This window comes from Cucumis sativus, chromosome 4 (genome assembly GCF_000004075.3).
Source record: "Cucumis sativus cultivar 9930 chromosome 4, Cucumber_9930_V3, whole genome shotgun sequence".
Lineage (NCBI taxonomy): Eukaryota > Viridiplantae > Streptophyta > Magnoliopsida > Cucurbitales > Cucurbitaceae > Cucumis > Cucumis sativus.
Window position 1 is genome coordinate 13,115,285 of NC_026658.2, and position 23,420 is coordinate 13,138,704.

A 23,420-nucleotide genomic window follows, 5' to 3' on the forward strand; every position below is an offset into this window, starting at 1 on the left:
ATATACTACACTGGACCCCACATTTTTTTATTTTTTAATTGTTTATATATGTGGGTCCCACACATTTCATTTTTTCTCATTATTTGTATATATATACCCACATATAATAATATTATTTTTTTTTAGTAACTTCAACTTCTCTCAATTATTATTGTTACTACTTTTATTTGTTTAATATATTTTTAATAACATATTTTTGTTAATATATGAGTTTTTTTAATAAATATTGAAAATTGGAAAAAAATATGTATAATTTTGATTAAGAAATAATTAAATTAAATTAGAAAAGTAAATTTAATAAGAAAAGTTGAAGATTGTGATATTTAAATATAAATAAAGAAAAAAAATAAAAGAATAAAAGAATAAATTAATTTAATAAAGAAATATATTTTTAGAATTTGAATGTTTAATATATATATTATTAAATGTGGGTATATATATATAATTAATGAGGAAAAGTGAAATGTGTGGGACCTACATATATAAATAATTAGAAAATAAAAAAATGTGGCACCCAATGTAGTATATATATAAAAATAAGAAAAAATAGAAGATGTGGGGTCCACTTCATGGAAGTCGTGTACCCCGTGCACGAATTCACCTCAAATCACCTATTTTTAAAAATAGTTTTCCAACAACCTATTTTTGAAATATGTTTCAAATTTTACATTATTTTTAAAAAAGATCCTATACTTCGAAAGGAAAAGGAAAAAGAAATAATAATAATAATAATATTCATCATCATTATATTAGGCCAATTGTGAAACATGAAAGATCATTCAATTTCATTTTCTTCCTTCCTCACAAACCCTAGCCACTGCCCCTCTTCATCTCCACTTCAGGTTATCGTCCTCTCTCGTGTAGCCATCGTTAGAGAACTAAGCTACATCTGATCACCACACATTTTCGTTGAGTTGTTGTCTTCGTTCAATCGTTCTCGCTAAGCTTCATCCTTCTTCTGTCATCACATCCCACCTAGCAAAGCCTCTGACCAAGTTTCATTCGCCGCAGCGTGCAGATCTCCGTCGTGACTCTCCATCACTGTGAAGCTAAAGAGTCTCTATTCTTCCTTCACCCTAATTGGTATTTTCACGTGCGAGCTATCCCGCCATCAGAGCCGCTCACGTGAGCCGCCACATGTTTTCTTCTCCACCGTTCGAACTTGAGACTTCTTCACCTAATCGAGCTATTTTGGGCTTCTTTGGTTAGCCAAGCCACCAGATTGAGCCAGTTGCTATTTGGGTAAGTTTTGTTGAGTTTGATATGTGCAAATAAATATTCTTTGGATCTTAAATAAATTTACAATTGGAATGAGTTGAATTATTGTTGTTTGAAGGTCTTTCGCTAATTTGAGGAATGATTAATTGGTGGGAATTTTTCCATTACGTAAGGTTGATTTGATATCAAGGTTAGTGTTGATAAGTTTGTAAGCTAGAATAATTAATTGGTGATTTTGGTTGTCAAAGCATTAATTTTATATTTACGTTTAGGATTGGTTCTTGGAAAGTTGATTCATTAGAAAGCTTGACTGTCGTTGTTAGGAATAAACTTTGTTAAGCAAATCTTGAGGTAAGAAGTTCTACTATTAGACTCTCGACATTAGATTAAAGAGTTTGCATGTATGTTTTTTATTATTATGCATCAACCTAGCTATGATGCATGATGTGATTGGTTAAGAGTGGACTTCTAAGTCAGTTAGAAGATAACTCTTTACCTCCTTGTGAATATTGTCTTGAAGAAAAAATGACAAAAAGATCTTTTACTAGAAAATGTTTCAGAGGCAAAATACCTTTAGAGATGTACGACATTCAAGCCTCTGTGGACGTATGTCAAAGATCGAGGAGGTCTTGAACATTTCATCAGTTTCATTAATGATTAACTGATTAAATATTAAAAATTTGGTCTTGTTTACCTAATACATCACAAGTTTGATTCTCTTGAAAAGTTCAAAGAATATAAGACTCGAGTTGAGAATGAATTAGGTAAAACAATAAAGATACTTTGATCGGATAGAGGTGGAAAGTATATCGACTTACAATTCAAAGACTATTTGATATAACATGAAATCCGGTCACAACTCTCTGTACCAAGTACGCCTCAATAGAACGATGTATCAAAAATAATAAACTAAACCTTGTTGGACATAGTTCGCTCTATAATGAGCTTTGCTCAGTTCCCAAAATCTTTTTGGGGATATGCTAGAGACAGTTGTCTATATTTTGAATAATGTTTCCTCTAAAAGTGTTTCAGAAACACATTATGAGCTATGAAAATGTCGTAAAGAAAGTTTATGTTACTTTAGGATTTGGGGATACTCGACACACGTATTGGTACAAAATTCTAAGAAATTGGAATATCATTCAAAATTATACCGTACCTATTTGTACCTTATCCAAAGGAATCAAGACGTGGTATGTTTTATAATCCTCAAGAAAATAAAGTATTTGTATCAACAAATACCGCATCCTTAAAGAAAGACCACATCTGGGATCATCAACCTCGCAGCAAACTAATATTAAAAGAGATTTCCAAAAATGCTATAGATAAAAACCCAGTCCATCTACTAAAGTAGTTTAATAAAACTAGAAAATTCGGTCCATCACATTCTTCTCAAGAGTTGAGAGAGCCTCAACGTAGTGGGAGGATTATTCATCAGCCTGATCAATATTTGATTTTAACTGAAATTCAAGTCATCATACTTGATGATCGTGTAAAGGATCCATTAACCTATAAACAGACAATTGAATGATGTGGACCGTGACCAATGGATCAAAGTCATGGACCTCGAAATAGAGTCTATGTACTTCAATTATGTCTAGACTCTAATAGATCAACTAAATGACATAAAACCAATTGGTTTAAATGGCTCTACAAGAGAAAACAAGACCAGCCCGATAAAGTACAAGGGTTATACCCAAAGAGAGGGAGTGGACTATGAAAAAACTCTCACATGCTTAAGTCAATTAGAATACTCTTATCCATCACCACTTTTTATGACTATGAGATTTGACAGATGGATGCCAAGACATCATCTCTTAATGTAATCTTGAAGAGAGAGTATATATGGCTCAACTAGAGGGGTACACATGGTGAAGAACAAAAGGTTTGTAAGATTCAAAAATCCATTAATGGATTAAAACAAACATCTAGATCCTAGAATATAAGATTTGATACTGCAATAAAATATTATGGCTTTAACTAAATATTGACGAGCTAGCCTTGTGTTTACAAAAAAAAACCATAAACTCCTTTGTAGAATTCTTAGTTTTGTATGTCGATGATATTCTACTCGTTGGAAATGGTGTAGGTTGTCTAACTGACATCAAGAAATGGCTAGCTACGTATTTTCAAATGAAAGATTTGGGAGATGTACAATACGTTATCGAGATCCAAATTGTTCAAAACTGTAATAATAGAACACTAGTCATGTCTCAAGCATCTTACATAGACAAAATGTTGTCTAGATATAAGATGCAAAATTTCAAAAAGAGTTTGTTGTCATACATATATGGAATTCATTTGTCAAAAGAACAATGTGCGAAGGCACCTCAAGAGATTGAGGATGTTAATTGTGGCATTTAATTTAGGTGTATTTGTTATATCAAATTTTAATTGGTTTGGAACCCCCTAGCTTCAATATTTGACATCGGAGGTTTTCTTCTTTTCTTTTTTTTCAATTGAAGATATTTGTATTATTCTTCCAATTTTTCCATTTTCACAACTTTACAATTGTTTTGCTATATTTATCTAAATGAAACCTTAAATTTTGCAATTTATTTGTTTCAATTACATGGAAATAGGATGACTTTTAGACATTAAAAAGGGTTGAGCTTAATAAAGTAAACATGTACAATAAACTTTCTACGCCTAGATAGATAATTAAATTTATTGGATGAGAACTCAACACCCCAAAGACGATTTTTTTATAGCTAAAGTGAGGGATCTTTTTTAAATATAATGTAAAATTTTGAAACATATTTCAAAAATAGTTTTTTGCAAAACTATTTTTAAAAATAGGTGATTTATGTGGATTCCACCTCTTCTATTTTTTCTTATTTTTATATATATACTACATTGGATCCCACATTTTTTTTATTTTCTAATTATTTATATATGTGGGTCTCACACATTTCATTTTTTTTCATTATTTATATATATATACCCACATATAATAATATATATATTAAACATTCAAATTTAAAAAATATATTTCTTTATTAAAATAATTTATTTTTTCATTTTTTTCTTTATTTATATTTAAATATCACAATCTTCAATTTTTTTTATTAAATTCATTTTTTCTAATTTAATTTAATTATACTTAATCGAAATTATACATTTTTTTTTCAATTTTCAATATTTTTTAAAAAAATTCAAATATTAACCAAATATGTTATTAAAAAATATATTAAACAAATGAAAATAGCAATAGTAATAATTAGAAGAAATTGAAGTTACTCAAAATAATAATAATAACAATAATAAGTCAATGCACATTACTAATTGAATAAAAAAATTTAATGTATATATAAATTAAATATCTCAATCTTCAATTTTTTTTATTAATTCATCTTTTCTAATTTAATTTAATTATTTCTTAACCAAAATTATATATCTTTTTCTGATTTTCTGTTTAAAAAAACACATATATTAACAAAATATGTTATTAAAAAACATATGAAACAAAAGAAGTTGAAGCTTACTCTAAATATAATAATAATAACAAATTTGCAATTGAAAATTATTTGTTAAATTTTTAATTTCTAATCGAACCAATTCTTGTTTTTTTTTCTTTTGCCATAAACATTAATTTTTTTTATTCAATTACCGATGTGCATTGGTGGCTACAAGTGTTATTTTCTTTTTTTTGTATCGAATTTGATGCTTTGGTCGCCTAAGATTCTTTGAGATTTAAATTGAATCAAAACCGAACCACATATGCGGTTAGGTTTTGATTCGGTTTAACACAAACGCAAGGTTCAGTTCGGTTTCATATCATATTTTTTTGCATTTTGCGGTTTGGTGTGGTTTTAGCTTAAAATTGAACCGAACCAAACTGTGAACACCCTTACGAACCAAGAAATCAAAATTGAATCAAATGAAGAAGTTGAATAAATGCAATGCTTGAAAATTGAAAAGTTATTTGGACAACCCAAAATCAAAAAATTAAATGTTTAAAGATTTATGTATTTATTTATTATAGTAGTTGAAATGACATAAAATAAAATTAAATGTCGTGACATTTTATTTAATATTTTAATTAATATAAATAGAGTTGTAATTTCCACATTTTTTACATTTTTAAAGTAAAAATTTAGATGATAAAATCTGAAAATTCTAAAATGTAAAATTTTGTTCTTGTGATAGAAAATAAGAATATTTTGAGCATTCAAGTAAGAATTGATTTACCTTACTTGTGGAGTGGTTTGAAGATCGAGAGTTTTAAAACTTTTGATGCATATAAGTTTATTATTATGATGGATCAATTCATAATTGATTAGAACAATGAGCACAAAAATTGGTAGCAAGTTAATGTAACTCAATGGTTCATGCAATTGTCATGCAACCAACAAGAAAATTACCCAACAAATCAAAGTTATCAACCTACCCTTCATAAAGCATCGACTATATGACAATTCAAAGTTGAAACCCGACAATACAATCATTTAGTTAAAATCCTCACAAATGCCATAAATCAAATGAAATCTTAGGAATCCAAGCTAGAAATTGTATCTTAGTCTCTCATCTAGATGTGGTGAATGGTGAAGGAATGTTCAAGTACTTAAACAAAGCAGTGAAAGTTGGAGAGAAATCATGTTTTGGTTGGTTCAAATCAAGAAAATAAATTGACCTAGGTGGCCGAAATCAAATATATAAAAGCGCTATAACGCTGACAGAAATTCTTGCATGGACAAACATAAGAGCGTTGTGGCGCTATGTGCATTTAATGAGCAGTAAGGTTAGTTCCTTACAGTCTTGTAAGAAGTCATGACAGCAAGGCAGAGACCGCAAATTGGCCTCTTGTTGCTCCTTGGTTTCCAGTTAATGCATATTGACTTCGTCTTCACCCAATTGAACTCCAATTTCACACAAATATTGAATTCTACCCTTCATTAGCTCACAGTCTACAAAGTAGCAAAATAGAAACGTAAAATCATACAACTTTATGTATTAAGCAAGGTTAGCTAACACATTTTCGATGCTATCAGTTAGTAATTTTAGTGATCAAAAGAAATAACTACTATATTAAAAGAGGTTACGTAGGGAGAATATTTTATATGAATTTCCATATTTTCCTGCATCCAATGATTATTACTATGATTATTACTTTTTTAGTGTTGCCTTTCATGAGTAAAGGTGACTCAGATAGCAAATGTGATATTTAGAGTGATTGATGTCAACAAAACTTTGAGATAGAATAGAAAAGATATTATTTGGATGCATCTATTAACAATAGGTTTTCTAGGATGCATTGAAATAGTACGTGAAAGATGCATGTGTAAAACAAAAAACAAAATAAATAATTGCACTATTCTACTTAAAAAAATAATTTAATGAGATCCAAAATTTAGAGAAAATGCAAATGAACGTATTAATTAATACGATGAAACAATACACTATTTTGTGAAACTTGGTAATATATATAATTATTCACACTTTTTTTTGTAAAATCATGAGTGTGACTTTTTTTTTAATCTTTATCTTAAATAGTTTTCTTTATTATTATTGGAAACGAAAACCCTTAATAAAATATTGTATTACATAAAGAAAAATATAATGTGTTCATAAGTAGTGAAAATAAAATTGGTAATTTGTTATTTAATTGATGGAAATTAAAAAAAAATGTAAATCTTCATTGTTATGATTTGGTTTCTTTGTGTTTGGCTAGGTATTTTGGTCATTTGATATTTTCCAGAAATTTTCCACCATTGTGAAATGTGAAGAAGGTGGATAAACATCATATTTTGAACGTCACTTACCTAATCTCAAAACACTTTTGTCATTTTCCAAAAGAAAATATAAAATTTACTATTTCACTCCACAATCCTACTATATAATATGAAAACATGTAACAAGTGAAAGTGATACACCATCATAATAAAAAAAATAAAAACCTAGAGAATCAATATCTCTTTCTCATTAAAAGCTATGTTCCTTTTTTTTTACACTTTTTTGGGACACTTGTAAAGTAAGATGCACAATAATGAACAAGTGGGGTTTGCAAAAGTTGCAAAACTAGCAACTTTGCTTTGTACACAAGTTACTTTAGAAAAGAAAGAAAGAAAAAAAAAAGAAAAGAAAAACCTGCAGATTTTGCTTCTTATGCTTATCAACATGGTAAAAACCTGAAAATGCAAGCTGATCAACGAAGGAAGTTCTTTTTTGGGTCAGCTTTTAAAAGGCAACCTACTTCTCTGGGTGATACCCTTCATTAAGAGAAGCTTGAATGAACTCCTCGAATTCAGCTTCCATGGTACGGAGTTCTTCATTCGCATCAAGATCGAACGCTTCTGGAAGGAATTCAGCAATGTCATTGCTGAAATCATCTTCGCCTTCACCATCTATGTAGAAGTCGCTCTCTTCTTGGTGTTGGCTCAGCCAGTAATCACGGTACCATGTCGAGGTTGTCACCAGTTGCCACCATTGTGGGGAGAAATCCTCCACCTGGTATGCGGCTGGGATGAAAAGCGGGGCGTTCGGGTTTAGCTTTGAACTTCCTTCAACAGATGCTAGAGCCATTGTTTTGGAATGTAGTTATACAACTGATCTACGGACCTTTAGAACAACAAACAAAATCAACCATCAACAAAATATAGAACATGGAGGACAAACTTCAACAAATGAGAAAAGTAGAGCAATCTATTTCATTCTGTTCATAAAACTTGCTTAAACCCAGTTTGATAATCATTTGGTTCTCAAAATCATGCATAAAAGATTGGATTTACGAGATTCTAAAGAATAAATTATTTTAGTTTTCAAAACTTCGTGTTTGTAAGCTTAAAACAAAAACTAAACGAATAAGTATTTAAGAACAAATCCGATTCCAGTCATACAGATCAATCAAATCAAAACCTAAGTGCATTCTTCTTCTGATCCAAACTAGGATTCAACCATATCGAAGTCACCGAAATTTACATGATGAAACCCTAGTATAGAAACGAAACAATAACAATATTTCGGATCTGACAGATCAGAAATCCCGATGAACAAAAGAGAAGGCGTAATTGAAACTCCAATCTAGATAAATCGAATCAAAATTTCAAACATACGAAAAAAAAAAAAGAAAGAAATTCCCCTGTCCGCAAAGATTTCCAAACCCGGCTCCAGAAATCAGATCGCAAAGAAAACAAGGAAGAACAAGTAGATTTAAACATTGTTGAACGAATGAAAACCACACAGATCGCAGATCAAGAAATGAAAGGAAACCACAACCCGATCCAATTAAAAAAAAAAAAAAAAAAAAAAAACCCGCAGATTCACAATCACAAACATCACCGCCATAGTCTCCGCATCTAAAGCAACACCAAACGCACAGATCTAATTCGAAAATTTGGTTTGAAATTCATGAACACCGTCATCCTATTCCTCCGGTATTCTCGAGATGGAAACGGAAAACGGAAAAGAAGAGACGAAATTCAACAGAATTAGAGAAGAAAAATTTACCAGAGGTGTGAGAGAGGGAGTTGGAAAAAAGAGTGGGAAATTTGGAAGTCTTATCCTTTTCGTGAGAGAGAAAGAATTTGAAGAAAGTCCACAAATGGGATAAAGGAATTTGAAGGAGAGAAGCCAATTTTATAGGAGTAGAAAAACAGAGTTTGTATCCAAATGAGGCGCGTGGAGTCGGGATAGAAAGCGCGTGGTCGTTGTTAGTTGACTTCCACCAATCCTTATCATAAAGGGAAATGGAACATGCCACGTTCCTACCTCTAAATTCATTGGCCCATCTTTCTTTCTAATTTACTATTTTGCCCTTTCTTTTCTTTTCTTTTTTTTTTGTGGGTGCCAAAACAAAAACGTGGTGTTTTCTTCTTATTTATTTCTGCTTTTATTCCTTTTTTCTTTTTACTTCCATTTTTTTACTCTTAAATCTTTTATTATATCTTTTTTTTGCTACTTCAATTAAAGACCACAAATGTCTTCCAAATATTGTACGCCTTCTGTTTTTCTTTTTTTTCTAAATTCAATTAATTTAAATAACTAATTAATAAATTTTCTAATTAAATAATTAAATAAATCTACCCTTTCTTTTTATCAATTATCATCTTAATTTTATATCACATTTGAATTTAAAGATAAGTTAGTCAAGTTTTGGCTTAAAAATTAATATTCACCTATATCTTTTCTAAAACATTATTCACCTATATAAATTTAAATTTAAACATTTGGCCAATAAACAACTAAAACAAATTTAAATATAACATAAACTTTAAACTAGCTTTCCTTAGTCTCATTTGGCCTTAACCACTGATGACTTGCGGGAGGAAACTTAAAAGGTAAGTAAAAGCTTAGTGAGTGATATCTTTTGAAAGTCTTTTGGAAATACAATATAGGAAATCATTTTCATAAGCAAATGTTTCATAGCCTCATTCGTAACAACATAAGCACACATTAGCCTATTACTATTCCTTTCGCCAGCAACATGAACCATTCCAACACATAGACTACAGTCATGGTCTTTTCATCAACATCTACAACATTCCTTGGAGAATTATTGGTTCATTTTCCGTTGTCCATGCCCCAACCACAATATACTCCTTTTACACATTGACCCACTTCACCATGCACTCATTTTCTACATGGTTGTGTTTACTTTTTATGTGCTCATTGATAAGAACAAGACTACAATATACTCCTTTTACACATTGACCCACTTCACCATGCACTCATTTTCTACATGGTTGTGTTTACTTTTTATGTGCTCATTGATAAGAACAAGACTATTGATTTATTTACAAACACAATATTCAATTATCAAACATAAACATAACTCGAACTTTCTTTAGAAATCCTTTCTTTTATAAACATCAACATATAAATCAACAATACAAGTCAATGGAGAATTGGAAGAAAGCTTTAAAATCTTTAAATAGTTTTAGAAAATTACTCACCCGCTAATCTCTTCTTCTTTTCAACTAAAAATCTTCTCCTAAGCTCATTTAGAAATCTTCTCCTCACCTAGCTAATGCTTCTTCTTTTCAACTAAAAATCTTCTCCTAAGCTCGCCTAGCTAATGCTTCTTCTTTTCACCAGAGTAACTTTAAGAATTTCACCATAACCTCTTTTCTATTGATTTCCACCCCTATTTATACTATTCCAAAATTAGATTAGTCAGCCTTAATTTCTTTTAAAATTGCTAGCACCTCCTTGAAGTATTACACGTGTGTAAGTTTATTCACATTTTAAATTATGCTTAACCTTAATCTTACAAGTAAGCAACTACCAAATCAAGATTAGACGTTTTCTTGTCTGGCTTCATCTCATGTTGAACTTTAGAATGTCCAATTATTTGTATTAAACGTATATTTCTTCAACGCATTACCTCGCTTCAACACCAACTCCAAAACGCATGCTTCTTCTCAAAACGCCTCGTCTTCACACTTACTCAAAATGACCCTTTTATTCAGATACAGGTCTGACACCTTACCATCATTACAAATATTTTCTCAATTTTTCTTAAATTGAAAGCTATCATTGATAATAATTGATAGTTGCTATACATTGCTACTACTGATAGACGTTGTCACTAATAACTTTTAATTTGAGAAATATGTTATTAGTTGATATAATGATAACAACTATCAACGATAGTTTTATTGATGATAGTCACTGAATGGAAGAGCAACTTTTAATTTGAGAAATATGTTATTAGTTGATATAATGATAACAACTATCAACGATAGTTTTATTGATGATAGTCACTGAATGGAAGAGCAACTTTTAATTTGAGAAATATGGTATCAGTTGCTATAGTTAGTTGTTATGATTGATAACTGCTATCAGTGAAAGCTTTCAATTTAAGAAAATGTGATATCAATTACTATCACTAATATCTCTATATAAGAGATATTGCTATCAATTGAAATTTCGAATAGCTATTATAAGTATATTGCTATCAACGTAAAATGACATCACTAACATTATCTATCAATGATTGCATTAGAAGAATATCACTAATAGCTAGCCACTATAATCGATATCATTATAATGTTTTTTTTATATGTGATATCTCCTTGGCAAACATATCAATTTTGAATTGATAAGGTTTAATTAGGATATCAATTGATTTTTTTTTATAGTTACCATCAATGATATTCTTCTATTGCTACAACTTATAATATTGACATCTATAAGTAATATTAAGGGTGTACATAAGTCGAGTTGGGCCGGGTTATAGAAAAATTATTGACCAACCCAAAGTATTCAAGTGGGCAAAAAAAGAACCATGTCAGTTCCAATATACAAAGGGCAACCCAACCCAACCCAACCCAAAAAAATTCGGGTTGGGTTGACGGGTTGGTTATTTTATGGAAACCAATGATGAAATGTGTCGATTGCATATTGATTGTATATGATAAAATTAGGCATTTGGGCATTAATTGAATCATAAAATCAGATAAATCTCCGTCCAATTCTTGAAAGCATATGCACTTTTATTAATAATTACCTCCGTGTTCTAAAGATGTTATAGCAAATACACATTTTAATTCAATTCATATAAATGGCTACTAAAAGAAGTTAACAATCAAATACTAATGGAGATTAAAAAAACTAATTATTGTGACTTGTGAGGATGAGAGAAAGAGTGATTAGAGATGTTGCAAAAAAAAAAAAAAAATGGGAGGGAGGCCGACGAAAGGGGGGCATCCGGCTACCAACGGAGGGTGGTGGACAAAGGAAAAAAAGACAAACGAAATAGGGAAGGACTGACTAACCTTATTGTGAGGCTGAGATAAGTAATGATTAGAGAGGCAGCAAAAATCTTTTAAATGGGAGGGACAAGGGCGAGGAAAAAAACAAAAGAAAGAGGGAAGGGGGTGGAGAGTGGCGGACAATGGAAAAAAAAAACAAATGAAAGAGGGAGGGGGAGCAGATGTTGAAGGCAGACGATTGAGGAAGATCGTGAGGAGAGGAGGCGAAAGATAAAAAAACAAATGAAAGAGGGAGGGAGGCTGGATGTTGTAGACGAACAATTGAAGAAGAACGTGAGGAGGAGGCGACGCGCAGCTAGGTTAAGGAGCGACAAGCGGCTAGGTTATATATATATATATATTCTAATTGGGCCGGGTTGGGTCAACCCGACCCCTTATTTGCCCAACCCGACGAACCGGCCCATTTTTATTTTATTTTATCACTTTCTTAACCCAACCCAACCCTTACGGTTTGGGTTAGGTAAGCCGGGTTGATCGGGTTACCGGTTTTTTTTAACACCCCTAAGTAATATCTCTAATAGGCTACCATATATCAATGTAATGTTATTGTGGTTGTTTATTTTTAGCCTAAACGGACAAAGAAAAGAGATCGAATTAGCATGCTATCAATAATAACCTTAATCACTAATAACATATTATTTATATGATACCTGAAGGGATAAAAGCCCTAGGCATTGAAAGATTTTACAGAACCATACATATCCCAAAATACCAATAAATTGACAATATTTAGAAACTAAATTCTAAAAGGCTAAGCATGCTTTTATAACTCCAAATTGGGACACCATCCGTCGGAGACCTTTCTATCCTCCGAGATGATATTGGCTTGTGGGAACTAATTGGGATGGAAAAGGTTTGGAGATAAACTATTTTTGCATCAAGACAAAAACATAGGTTGAAGAAAAGCTATTTTCTTCGACATATTTATAACTTTCTTTTCTTGAATGAGTGGGAGATAAATCATGGAATTCTATTAATTTAAAAAAAAATATTAAAATAATAGAAATTCTAAATCAACTAATTAATTAAATCATATTTAATTAATATTTCATTTAAATCGTATTTAACGAATATCTCTTCAATATATTATAGTTTTAATTAATTTAATTAAATAAAATTAAACTAAACTATTAATTAATTGCTAAATTAAATATCTTGTATTTAATCATATTTAAATATAAATTTCTCTCGTAACCAATAATTTTAATATGAATCTAATTCACATTAAAGGAATATTTGAACTCATTCAAATATTTTTCTCTCATAAATTAATTTAGAATCATTTCCAAAATTAAATTTATATTATATTATAATGTATCATCATACATTATACTAATTCCTAAAATAAATTTGAACATTTCAAATTATAACTAATATAAATAAATTTCCTTACCCTTTACAAGGTAGGAAGGGGATCAAATGACCCTACAGATCAAAAGCTACAACGATATGAGATTAATTGACTAAACTCATTAACCACATTAATTAATATTCGTTAACTGTGTGTACACTCCATTAAAGACTCATAGTTGAACTATTCTCACTGTCGATATATTTCCATGTCCACAGATATAGACCAATACTGGTAAGTTAGTCTTTCACGAGTGTTCGTAACACCACCTGGGTCAAATTATCGTTATTGCCCCTATGTTATTTCTAGTCCTTAAATATTAGTGCTTCTCTAATGAACAATCTGTTTATGGTCCAACCAATACATAGAAACCCTCTCTCGTGCCATATAGAGAATAAGGCCCTTTGTTCAAGTCTTGGAGACACCATTTAAGGAAACACTCATCTACTTAACTTAAAGTAGGGACTGAGTGAATTTCATCTTGTGTAATTATGTTCACAGCTCCCACCTCGGTTTTATCCCTAAAATGATAAGCATATTGAGTCGACAATCTGGCCACTCTAACCCATACAAATCAAAGCATTATCCCTCGTGAATAAGAGTTCATAATACACTCAGAATTAAAACTAAGTTACCTAAGTCATCATACACTAGAAGAAAACTACCCTACAATGACAGTTATATATCTCAAAAAATGAATGGAAGAAAAAAAAACTGTCACGAAATATAAAATTTCGCGTTTTTGGCGGGAAAAGACGGAATTTTTCGGAAAACACTTTTCGTGACAGTTATTAACTGTCATAGAATGTTAGGGTTAAAATTTTTTTCTTTTTTCCTTTTCTTTTCTTTTTCCTTCTTCTTTCTTTTCCCTATTTCCTTCTTCCTCCCCGTGCGTCCTTCCCCTTCTCCCCAACCGCAACCGCCGCACCTCTTCTCCTTCCTCCGTACGCCGCGACGACTCCACCGTCTCCTTCTCCTTTCCTTCTCTTTTCTTTCCGTTCCCTTCCGTCTTTCTTTCCGCCGCAGCCCAGCCGCCCCATCCTTCCCCTTCTCTCCGTTCGCGAAGCAAAACCGCCACCGACCGACCTCCATTCCTCTTTTCCTTCCCGTTCGCAGCCCCGCCGCAAACCGTCGCCTCCCTTCCCTTCCACTTTCTTCTTCCGTCCGCAGCCCTGCCGCAACCCTTCCCTTCCATTTTCCTCTTCTCTTCAGTTCGCAAAGCAGCCGTACACGTCCAGATCTGCCGCCGTCCAGATCTGCACCGCAAGACCGCCCGTTGCCCTTCCGCCGCTGCCCGGTCCAGATCTGCACCGTTTTCGCGTCTTGTTCTGTCTCCGTCGAAGCCGAGCCACCGTGTGAAGCAGTAACCGCCACGTCCGCCGCTCACAACCGCCGTCCACCGATCCCTTCTCCTCTGTTGTCTGCAGTGCCGCGCCGGAAGCCTGGTTTCAGCCAGCCTCTGCCGTCGATCAGACGTGCCTTTTCTTGTTCCTAACTTACAATACTCAATTTACTTCCTTTGTTCTTTTTGGTGATTGAAATGTTTTTTTTTTTTTTGCAGCTTATCTATCTTCCAGATTGTGCGCCCTATTCCAGGTAAAATCTGTTGTTGTGTTCGGAAAATGTGTTGAATTATTGGGCATTGTTGAAGTAGTTTTAATACGAGTGTCTAAAGATACCTAGATTTGACGTTTGTATTGAAATGTGTTTATTACTAAAGGACGTCTGTGATTTTCCTTGGCAATTGGTGCCCAAATGTTATATGGTAAGTTGTATTGTCCTGTCAGATTATTGAGGTGAAGTGCAAGCTGGCCCGCGACTGTGGACGAGTAAGGTTCTTGGACTAGTTTTTCTATGCTTGAGCATGAGCAAGACTTTAACTTTATCATCCCTTTCCTTCTTTCAATACTGTAACATGTGGGGTAAGATTTTCACGTCTGCCTTAGACGAGGATATCTTGTGAGATAGTGCAGGTTGTGGCCTAATTGTTCCTTTGAAGTATCCCACAATACAACCATGCCTTAGTTTTGCTGTTTAAATAATTAGATTTTTGATAATTTGACTCATGTACCTAGTTAAAAATGTAGACGGATCTGAAGCTTTTAAACAGGAAGATGATGAGGATTTTTTTTTCTTCACTATTTCTCGTTTTTTTCTTCCTTCTCTCTCTTTCGGCTGATAAGCAAGTCTACCCTCCATATACCTTTCTTTGGCACTCCGGACCGGTCTTAATACTCCATCCAGCTAGGTGATAGCTTCTAACCTCTGCCGATATTCACACCTTCCCGATCCCGATACTCTCTCTATTTTGATTATGCTAGAAGAGGGAAGAGGACCAAATGAGATATTTACATCAGCTAGCTAATGTTGTAAGGGACGTGTAATATGTTATAGAGGAGATGGGAGAATGAATCTAGAATTTGTAAATTTGTTATTGAGAAAGGGAGGAATAACATAATTAGAGTGGACTCGTAATATTTATCAATTAAAAGCTTCTTGAATATGTGAAAGATTTGCACTTTTCAGCCATTGAATGAATTACCCAAGACCTAAACTCTTGTTTCTTTATTCTTTCTCTGATTCTGAGATGAGGATGTCAAGTGTACGTTTCTGTTAACAAGGTTTATGGTTTTCTTTCTTAGGCATTCTTCTAGAATCTGACATGAGAGATTACTTCCATTTAAAGTTGAATGCATAAGCTAGCCTGTAAACCAAATATTCTGTTTATTTTCGAGCTCTGCCGTCATCATCTTAGTGCCGTGTATTGTTCATATTTGCTCTTTGCTAGCACATTTTTGTTGATTTCTACTGTCAACTGATTAATTTTCTTAATTTTAATTTTTTTTAAATCTTTCTTATTGTCAGAAATTCTAATACTTGGCTGTGGGAGATATACTGAACCAGTAAATCCTGAATTGAGGCAGTTCATTCGTTCCACTGGCATGAAGTTGGAAGCTGTAGACACGGTACTTTTGGTTTGAAATTATGTTGTTTGTCGAATTTGTCTTGATCCATAAGATAATTACTTTTCATGCATCTGAAAATCAAGATTTTGAGCTATCTTATGGATCTGTGACTATTGGTGGGAAACAGTATATTCTTTGTTTAGGATAAGAAAATAGGTGGGAAAACATCCACCAACCATAATAGCCTCGTCAAAAGAGATTGTAGTGGGTTACTGTATTGTCTAGTTTGTGATAAGATAAATTAACGTGTCATCAATTCACCAGTAACATCCTCTTTTCCTTACAATCCCTTGATCAGATGGGTATTAAAGACTTTTTAGTGTAGGATATTAAAAACCACATGTTTCTTCATCAATAAAAAGAAAAGAAAAAAAAACCAACCCACATGATGTAGTGGAAATAGGATCTGAATTATAGGTGATATTTGAGAATGATGTTAAGTTCAACTGTTCAAGAACTATCTTTAGAGCCATATGTCAACTTTTGCTTAAGAAAGAAACAAGTGGGTTGTTGTTGAGTAAATTACCAATTACAATGATCAACCGGGGACTTGCTAGTTTAAACAGTGGGCTGTTTGGAATCTCGAATGGTCTCATTTTGTCTAAATTTAACTAGTTTTTGACACGATGGATAATTTGTTACTGTAGATCAAGTAGTTATCTGCACTCTCTCTTTCTCTCAAGGCAAATCATCCATGTCCAGCAATTCTCTTCATATCCTATGTATTTCCGTACACTACAAACCTAATCGATATTTGATATTTGAAAAATGAGGGTACTTCAGATATAGGGCAGAATTATGCACTCTACTTGGGAAGAGGGCTGTCTCTTCTTGTACAACTACTTTTCACTTAACCTTTAACCTCAGACCTTGGGGAGGTTGAGAGTACATGTATAGACCAGTTGACCTATGTTCGAGTTGGCATGTTTATCCTTAACAAAGCTTTGTTATTTGCAGAGAAATGCGGCATCAACTTATAATATCCTAAATGAGGAGGGTAGAATTGTAGCTGCAGCGCTTCTGCCTTATGGAGTTTCTTCATGACCCACCGCCCAGAGCCAGACTCGGTTGTTGTTATGGATGCCTCTAAATTGCAGGATTCTTCTACCTCTCAAATCTTACAAGTATTACTTAGCGCTTTGATCTCTACTCATTTGTAGAATGACTACAACTATCGAGTCACTTGGTCCTTTTTGCTGTATAGATATACTGTTATTGTCATAACCTGCCATCAAGAATTATAGTGTATATATATTAAAGTGTTGGCTATTTTCTTGTACATTGGTGTGAAACTTGTATAATTTCAAATTTGTCATTCTCAGCTACATTATTGTCATTCTAATGGTTCGTGTAATGGTGGAGCTGCATGGAGAACAGAATAAAACTATAGGAAATTGAGAAATGTGATAGTTAATAGTTGTTGTAAATTGGAGAACGATGACAGTTATTTAACAAAATAAATTGTCACGATTGCTCTATATGTGACAGGAATAACATGTCGTCATATGATAAACAATGACAATTTTTTTAAAAAAAAAACTGTCACGATTGCATTATATTTGACTGGAAAAAAATGTCGTCAATGGCAAAACAATGACATTTAATGTTATCGAAAAACTGTCACGATTGCACAATCGTTGACTGGAAAAAAATGTCGTCAATAACTAAACAATGACATTTTTACAAAAAAAAACTGTCGCGAAAAACATATTCATGACAATTAATACATGTCACGATAATAGAATTCGTGACAATTATTTAACTGTCGTTAATAAAGAAATGATGATAGTTATTGAATGTCATAAAATAAATTATGACAGTTATTGAATGACGTTGAATGTTGATTAACGACATTTATTTCATGTCATAAAACAACCTATTGCGACAATTTTCAAAAACTGTCGTCGAAGGCCTTTCCATGACTCCCGCTTCAATGGCTGAAAATAACTGTCGCGAAATCCGTTCGCGACAGTAAATAACTGTCGTCGTAGCCCACTTTTGTACTAGTGATAATGAAATAGAAACCTAACTAGTTAACATAGTTACATCTAGTGGTTACTATTTCATGGTCCAATCTTATATAAACTCATTGCATAGAATACATTCACTTGTATGTTACCTACGCGAACACATAAGATCATTGTGTTTGTATCAAATACAAAGTGAGCCGTATCTATAATGTTACCAAGATAAGGTACCCAACCTTATCCCTATATTATAGACCCTTTAAGCTGATCTCGAACATTAATATGTGTATGTCTCTACATATTGTTCAAGGCCTATCAAACAACTTAGAATGTTAATTTATTGGATTTGGGTTATTAAGACAAAACTAATAATATAATCAATAACATTTATTGAAATTATAATAATAACAATTTATTAATTAATAACGGTCAATGAATTATATTTACTATCTACGAGTTTTAGGACATAAATCCCAACAATAACTCCTATCGCTATTTGTATAAATGAAATTGATATAGTTGCAACTTTTGTTAAAATAAATTATTGATTTTATGTTATGCTATCAACATTTATATCATTTAGAAATTCAAAGTTTAAGTAATTATCGGTGAAAAATTCATGAAAAACATATTGACATATCAGATATGATGTCATGGATAGAAATCATCACTAATAATATGATATTAGTGATAGAAGTATCACAGATAGCATAAGAGGAAAAAAATTGAAGGACAAAATTGATATTTAAACAAAAATTACCATATAACTGGTAAAAAATTTATCATTTTTGCAAATAGTATTCCCTTACGCTACAGATTGTATTTATTTTCTAATTTGTGCCATGCGGTACAATTTTCCTAATTTATTAGAATTTGGGTTAGTTTATTTAGTTTATTAGGATTAAAATTAGTTTTTTTTCGTTAACTAGGATTAAGATAATGATTAGTTTACTTTTGTTCTCTTATTAATTAGGATTAAGATTATTAGTTTAGTTTTCTATAAATAAACTAGTCTTTCTTACTCTCTTCAAAACATTAATTAAATTCCCTCATTTTAATTACATCACAAAATTTAAATCAAAATTCTAATAATTTATTAAATCTTTAAATGGGTTCTTTTAGAGGGTTCTATTCTAAATTTATTCAAAAATTAAATTTTCAGATAAAGTATGAAATGGATATAATATTTGACAAAACAACCAAGTTTCAACAAGTTTTAGAAGAAAAGTTACAATTTTTAGTGTCCAAATTTGGATGAATATGTGATTTTTGCAGTTGAGTTTTAAAGATGGACATTTTTAGTTCTTACATTTATAAGAATCGACCTATTTGATTTTGAAGTTTTCAAAATGTCCTAGTTTTGAAAAATATGTTTATAAATCTTAAAAGTATTTGTTTCTTATTTTGGTAAAAAATAATTATATGATATTTAAAATTAGAAAAAATAGTTTTGGAGAGGATATGACTTTTAGAAGTTATTATTTTAATTTTAAATGTTATATAACTATTTAAAATAAAAGTTAAAATTATTTAAGGGACCTCTTTAAACCTATTTTAAAAAAATCGAGGATCAAATGAGTTTATTCTTAATAACACGAGGACTAAAAAGGTTTATTTTTAAAACTCAAACTCAAGAACCAAACACATATATTTATCAAAACCTAAAGAGTGAAGAGACTGAAAAGGTAATTTTCTCATTTTAAAAATACATATTTGGAAAGATTTGAATTTTTATTCTAGAATCTAGGTTAATTTCTACCCAGAGATTTTTTAAAGTTAATACTTGATATATGTCAAAAAAAAATTAAAAGTTTCTTGTAAAAAATTTGAAATAATGGCCTCATCATATAACTGAGCTTAGGTTGATATTTTAATTTGGTATTTATGACTCGTTTTATCCATTTGAAAATTTGAAGTATTTATTTTTATGTTTTGGGGAATCCTTAAATTATAATATATAAGGGCATTTCTGGAATTATGTTGTAAGAAAATTATTTATATACTATAAGTCAAATAGAAAGTAAAATGAAAGAAAGTTTGAATATAATAATGGTAAACAGAAAATCAAATTATATCCTAACCACTGAGTTGAAGTTTCAAAATCATATGAATTTAATTAAGTATCAATTCTCACTTTCTATATATGTAAACACCTTTGTAGTAATTTAGATTCTATAATCTCAAAATTTGTAACTTAAAATCGTTTTTTTGTGAACTAACTTATCAAAATTAAGTGTTAAATGGGCATTAGATAAGACCTAATTGTTGTATTTGTATGTGTAGTTGAAAATAAGAGTTAGAAAAAAGCACATATAGTATTTTAGGTTTGATATAGGAGGGCAGGAAGAATGGTTGTTGTGTTGTTCAACAATGTCTTCGCAACTTCCAAGCAACTATGTCCTCTCTTTCTCACACATTACACATACCAAAATGGGTTTCACACTTCCATATGTATTAGTGTGAGGTCTAATAGATATGTTGAATATCCATGAGAGAGGATTCTCCAATTAGAGGGAAAATAGGGAAAGAATACAGCATGCTAAAGAGGATTCTCCAGCCAGCCCTCGTTTCCGTCTTCCTTGCAATTAGCTTCTGTTTACTTTTTAGTATAATTATTTAATGTTATGTTGTTCTTATTATTATATACATATTACATTTAAATTTCAAATCTTAAACAACACAACCGGGCAATCGTAGCCGTGGACACAAATATTAGATTGACCAAAAGTTGTTAAAGTTTTCAATAATTGTTCCTTTCTCACACCAATTTTGTAGTATATAGTGGCGTAGTAAGAGGTGAAACCACATACAACCAATTCATTTTTTCTTTCCACAACCACTTGTTCCAAGGTAACCATTTGGGGGAATTGTTGAATTTCAACATATTAATTAAGAGTAATCAAACTAAAACACAACAACACAAATCTAAAGAAGCTACCCCAATATTTTTTTTGATTCACTTCTAATTAACATTCAATCATTCAATGGTCATTCATATTGTTTCCTTACCAAACTATAAACAGTTTCTTAGCTAACCACGTCTCCAGAAGCTACACTGGCGTCCATGTCTAGATGATGCATCCTATATAACCATGCAAATCAATAAGCAATAAGCATTAAGATTTGTGACAACAACTAATTTGATCAAATAATTTGGAATTGCCTAATTAAATAATGTTCATTATGAATTCAATCCTAAGCTAATTAGACAAACATCATTAGATTGGAATAGCCTAATTAATGAACAGTTCTACCTTAACTTTCCATATCATACCATCTTTGCCTAACAATTATGGATTAAGATTAGACTTATAACAATTGATTAAACATAAATTACAAATTGTCAATATTCCCAAATACATTCAATCTAAAAAATAAATCAAGGAATGGATCCAATTCTTCAAATACTTTTCAAAAGACAAATATTCAAAATCTCAAGAATGTCAATCAAAAGATAAATCTAAAATCCCGAGTTAGATATAAATACCTTATACTCCTTCAAAAGCATAAAAAATAATCAAAGAGAGTCTTCAAATCAATGGAACAAAAGAGTGCTAAAAAATCCTTCCAAGAGCGTTTAATAGAAGGAGAGTGTATGCAACCTGCTTGTCCGACTAATTTCTGCATACCCATTGAAGAAGGATGTATTGGTTTATATATAGAACAAATGATGTTGAACTGTCGACGCTTCATTAATACTCTGAAAAGTTGTCACTCTACTGCGCAGCCTAGTTTACTTGTCCTTTCCTGGAATTCCCGCCACTTCCTTGTCTGCTGATGTCGCTTTAGTGCTCAACATCTATTTCTTGTCTCCACTTATTAGGGTGATTACTTCGTGTGATAAGCTTGCTCTTTGCCGTCTAGCATCCTGCGATAAAACATGTTAAAACTTTGTCAAATCATGGATAAAGTTCATTTGTAGAAGGCTTTTTGCATGTTAGTTAAATTTGCACTTTTTCTTTCTACAATCTTCTATTTTCATGCAATGAGTCTTTATTATTTTACTTAAGAGGCTCTAATAACTTGTATTTCTACATGTTATAAATACCCCTTAATCCTAATGGGAAATCCCTCTCTAATCACCCAAGAAGCACCAGACTCATAGAGGGCTTCAGTAAACTCGCGTTGCAACGTTGTACCCTATATATATTTTTGACATTAAATTATAAAAAGCAATAAAACCAAACTATTTTTTAAACTAATTTAATCTACTCCTAAACCAACCTATTAATTAAAATTTCTCCTACTCCTAAACTTACCTAGCCTAGGAAATCAATTAAATTTGTTGCCTGACTCCCTCTAGGAAGGGAATTTTTGGAGTCGGTTGCTCAACTGTTCTCAGCTTCCTTTTTAGATGTAGACACGTGATTTCAACAAGTATGCCAGGTCAAAACGCTCAAGAAAATCCTCATCATGAAATACCTTCAACCTGTGTCCATTCACCTTAAACTCTTTGCCAGTTTCTAGACTGAATTTCCTCTGAACCATTGGGATAAACATTAGGTAACACAAAAAGGGCTTATCTGTTTAAAACGAAGCTTACTTGCCAATTTCAATCGAGAGTTATGAAGGACTTTTTGCCCAACTTCAAACTCTTTAGGTGCTATCATCCTGTCATGGAACACCTTTGTCATCTCCTTGTAAATCAAGGGATTTTCAAAAGATTCCAATCTAAGCTTCTTAAGTTCTTGCAATTGAAGAAGTCTACCTTCGCTGACCACTTTTTAGATCTCAACTACATTGTTTAACAGCCCAATAAGCATGATGCTAAAACATCCACTTAAGCGTGTCTAAAATCTTGTGTATGAATATGTGTGGAATTGTGCTAGCAGCTAGGGCATTTAGTGCATAAAACATAATGGAGTCGTGGCGCCAGGCCATGCTTGTGCATTTGGGTTCCATCAAAAGTTCAGAGCGTCACAATACTGTGCCACATTCACGAAAAGGGACCTTTTAGTCTTTTGGTGTCGCGACACAATAAGGATCAATGCTCTTGGTTTCTTGAGGACGTGATAACATATCATCCACATTGAACATTGAACATCGACATGCCTTTTGACACTCCCTCATCCTCTAGTGATCTTAAAGAGATGTTTTCTTCCTCCATCGCGTTGACAATATGACATGTAAAGACTTTTAGGACTTCATCCTGATGATCACAAAGAAAGTTTGTTGGAAGGAAGTCTACCAAGGTTTCTAGGCATCG

The 23,420-nt window shown here is 32.0% G+C and overlaps 1 protein-coding gene and 1 long non-coding RNA gene across 5 annotated transcripts; one reads left to right on the forward strand and one right to left on the reverse strand.

Moving 5' to 3' along the window:
• Positions 1-1,227: 1,227 nt before the first annotated feature.
• Positions 1,228-17,589, forward strand: LOC116403302. Of its 4 annotated transcripts, XR_004215986.1 has the most exons (5): positions 1,228-1,242; positions 1,337-1,408; positions 14,843-14,877; positions 16,147-16,247; positions 17,205-17,589. It is a non-coding gene; the product is annotated as an uncharacterized LOC116403302 (long non-coding RNA). The 4 variants fall into 4 exon arrangements; XR_004215987.1 differs by lacking the exons at positions 1,228-1,242; positions 1,337-1,408 and adding an exon at positions 14,738-14,756 and having other exon boundaries at positions 17,205-17,583; XR_004215988.1 differs by lacking the exons at positions 1,228-1,242; positions 1,337-1,408; positions 14,843-14,877 and adding an exon at positions 14,961-15,110 and having other exon boundaries at positions 17,205-17,583.
• On the reverse strand, positions 7,117-8,751 carry LOC101213704 (protein EARLY RESPONSIVE TO DEHYDRATION 15-like). The gene is given in 2 exon segments (NM_001280579.1): positions 7,117-7,776; positions 8,665-8,751. A coding segment is annotated over 1 exon segment (333 nt). The 5' UTR covers positions 7,741-7,776; positions 8,665-8,751; the 3' UTR covers positions 7,117-7,407.
• Positions 17,590-23,420: the final 5,831 nt, after the last annotated feature.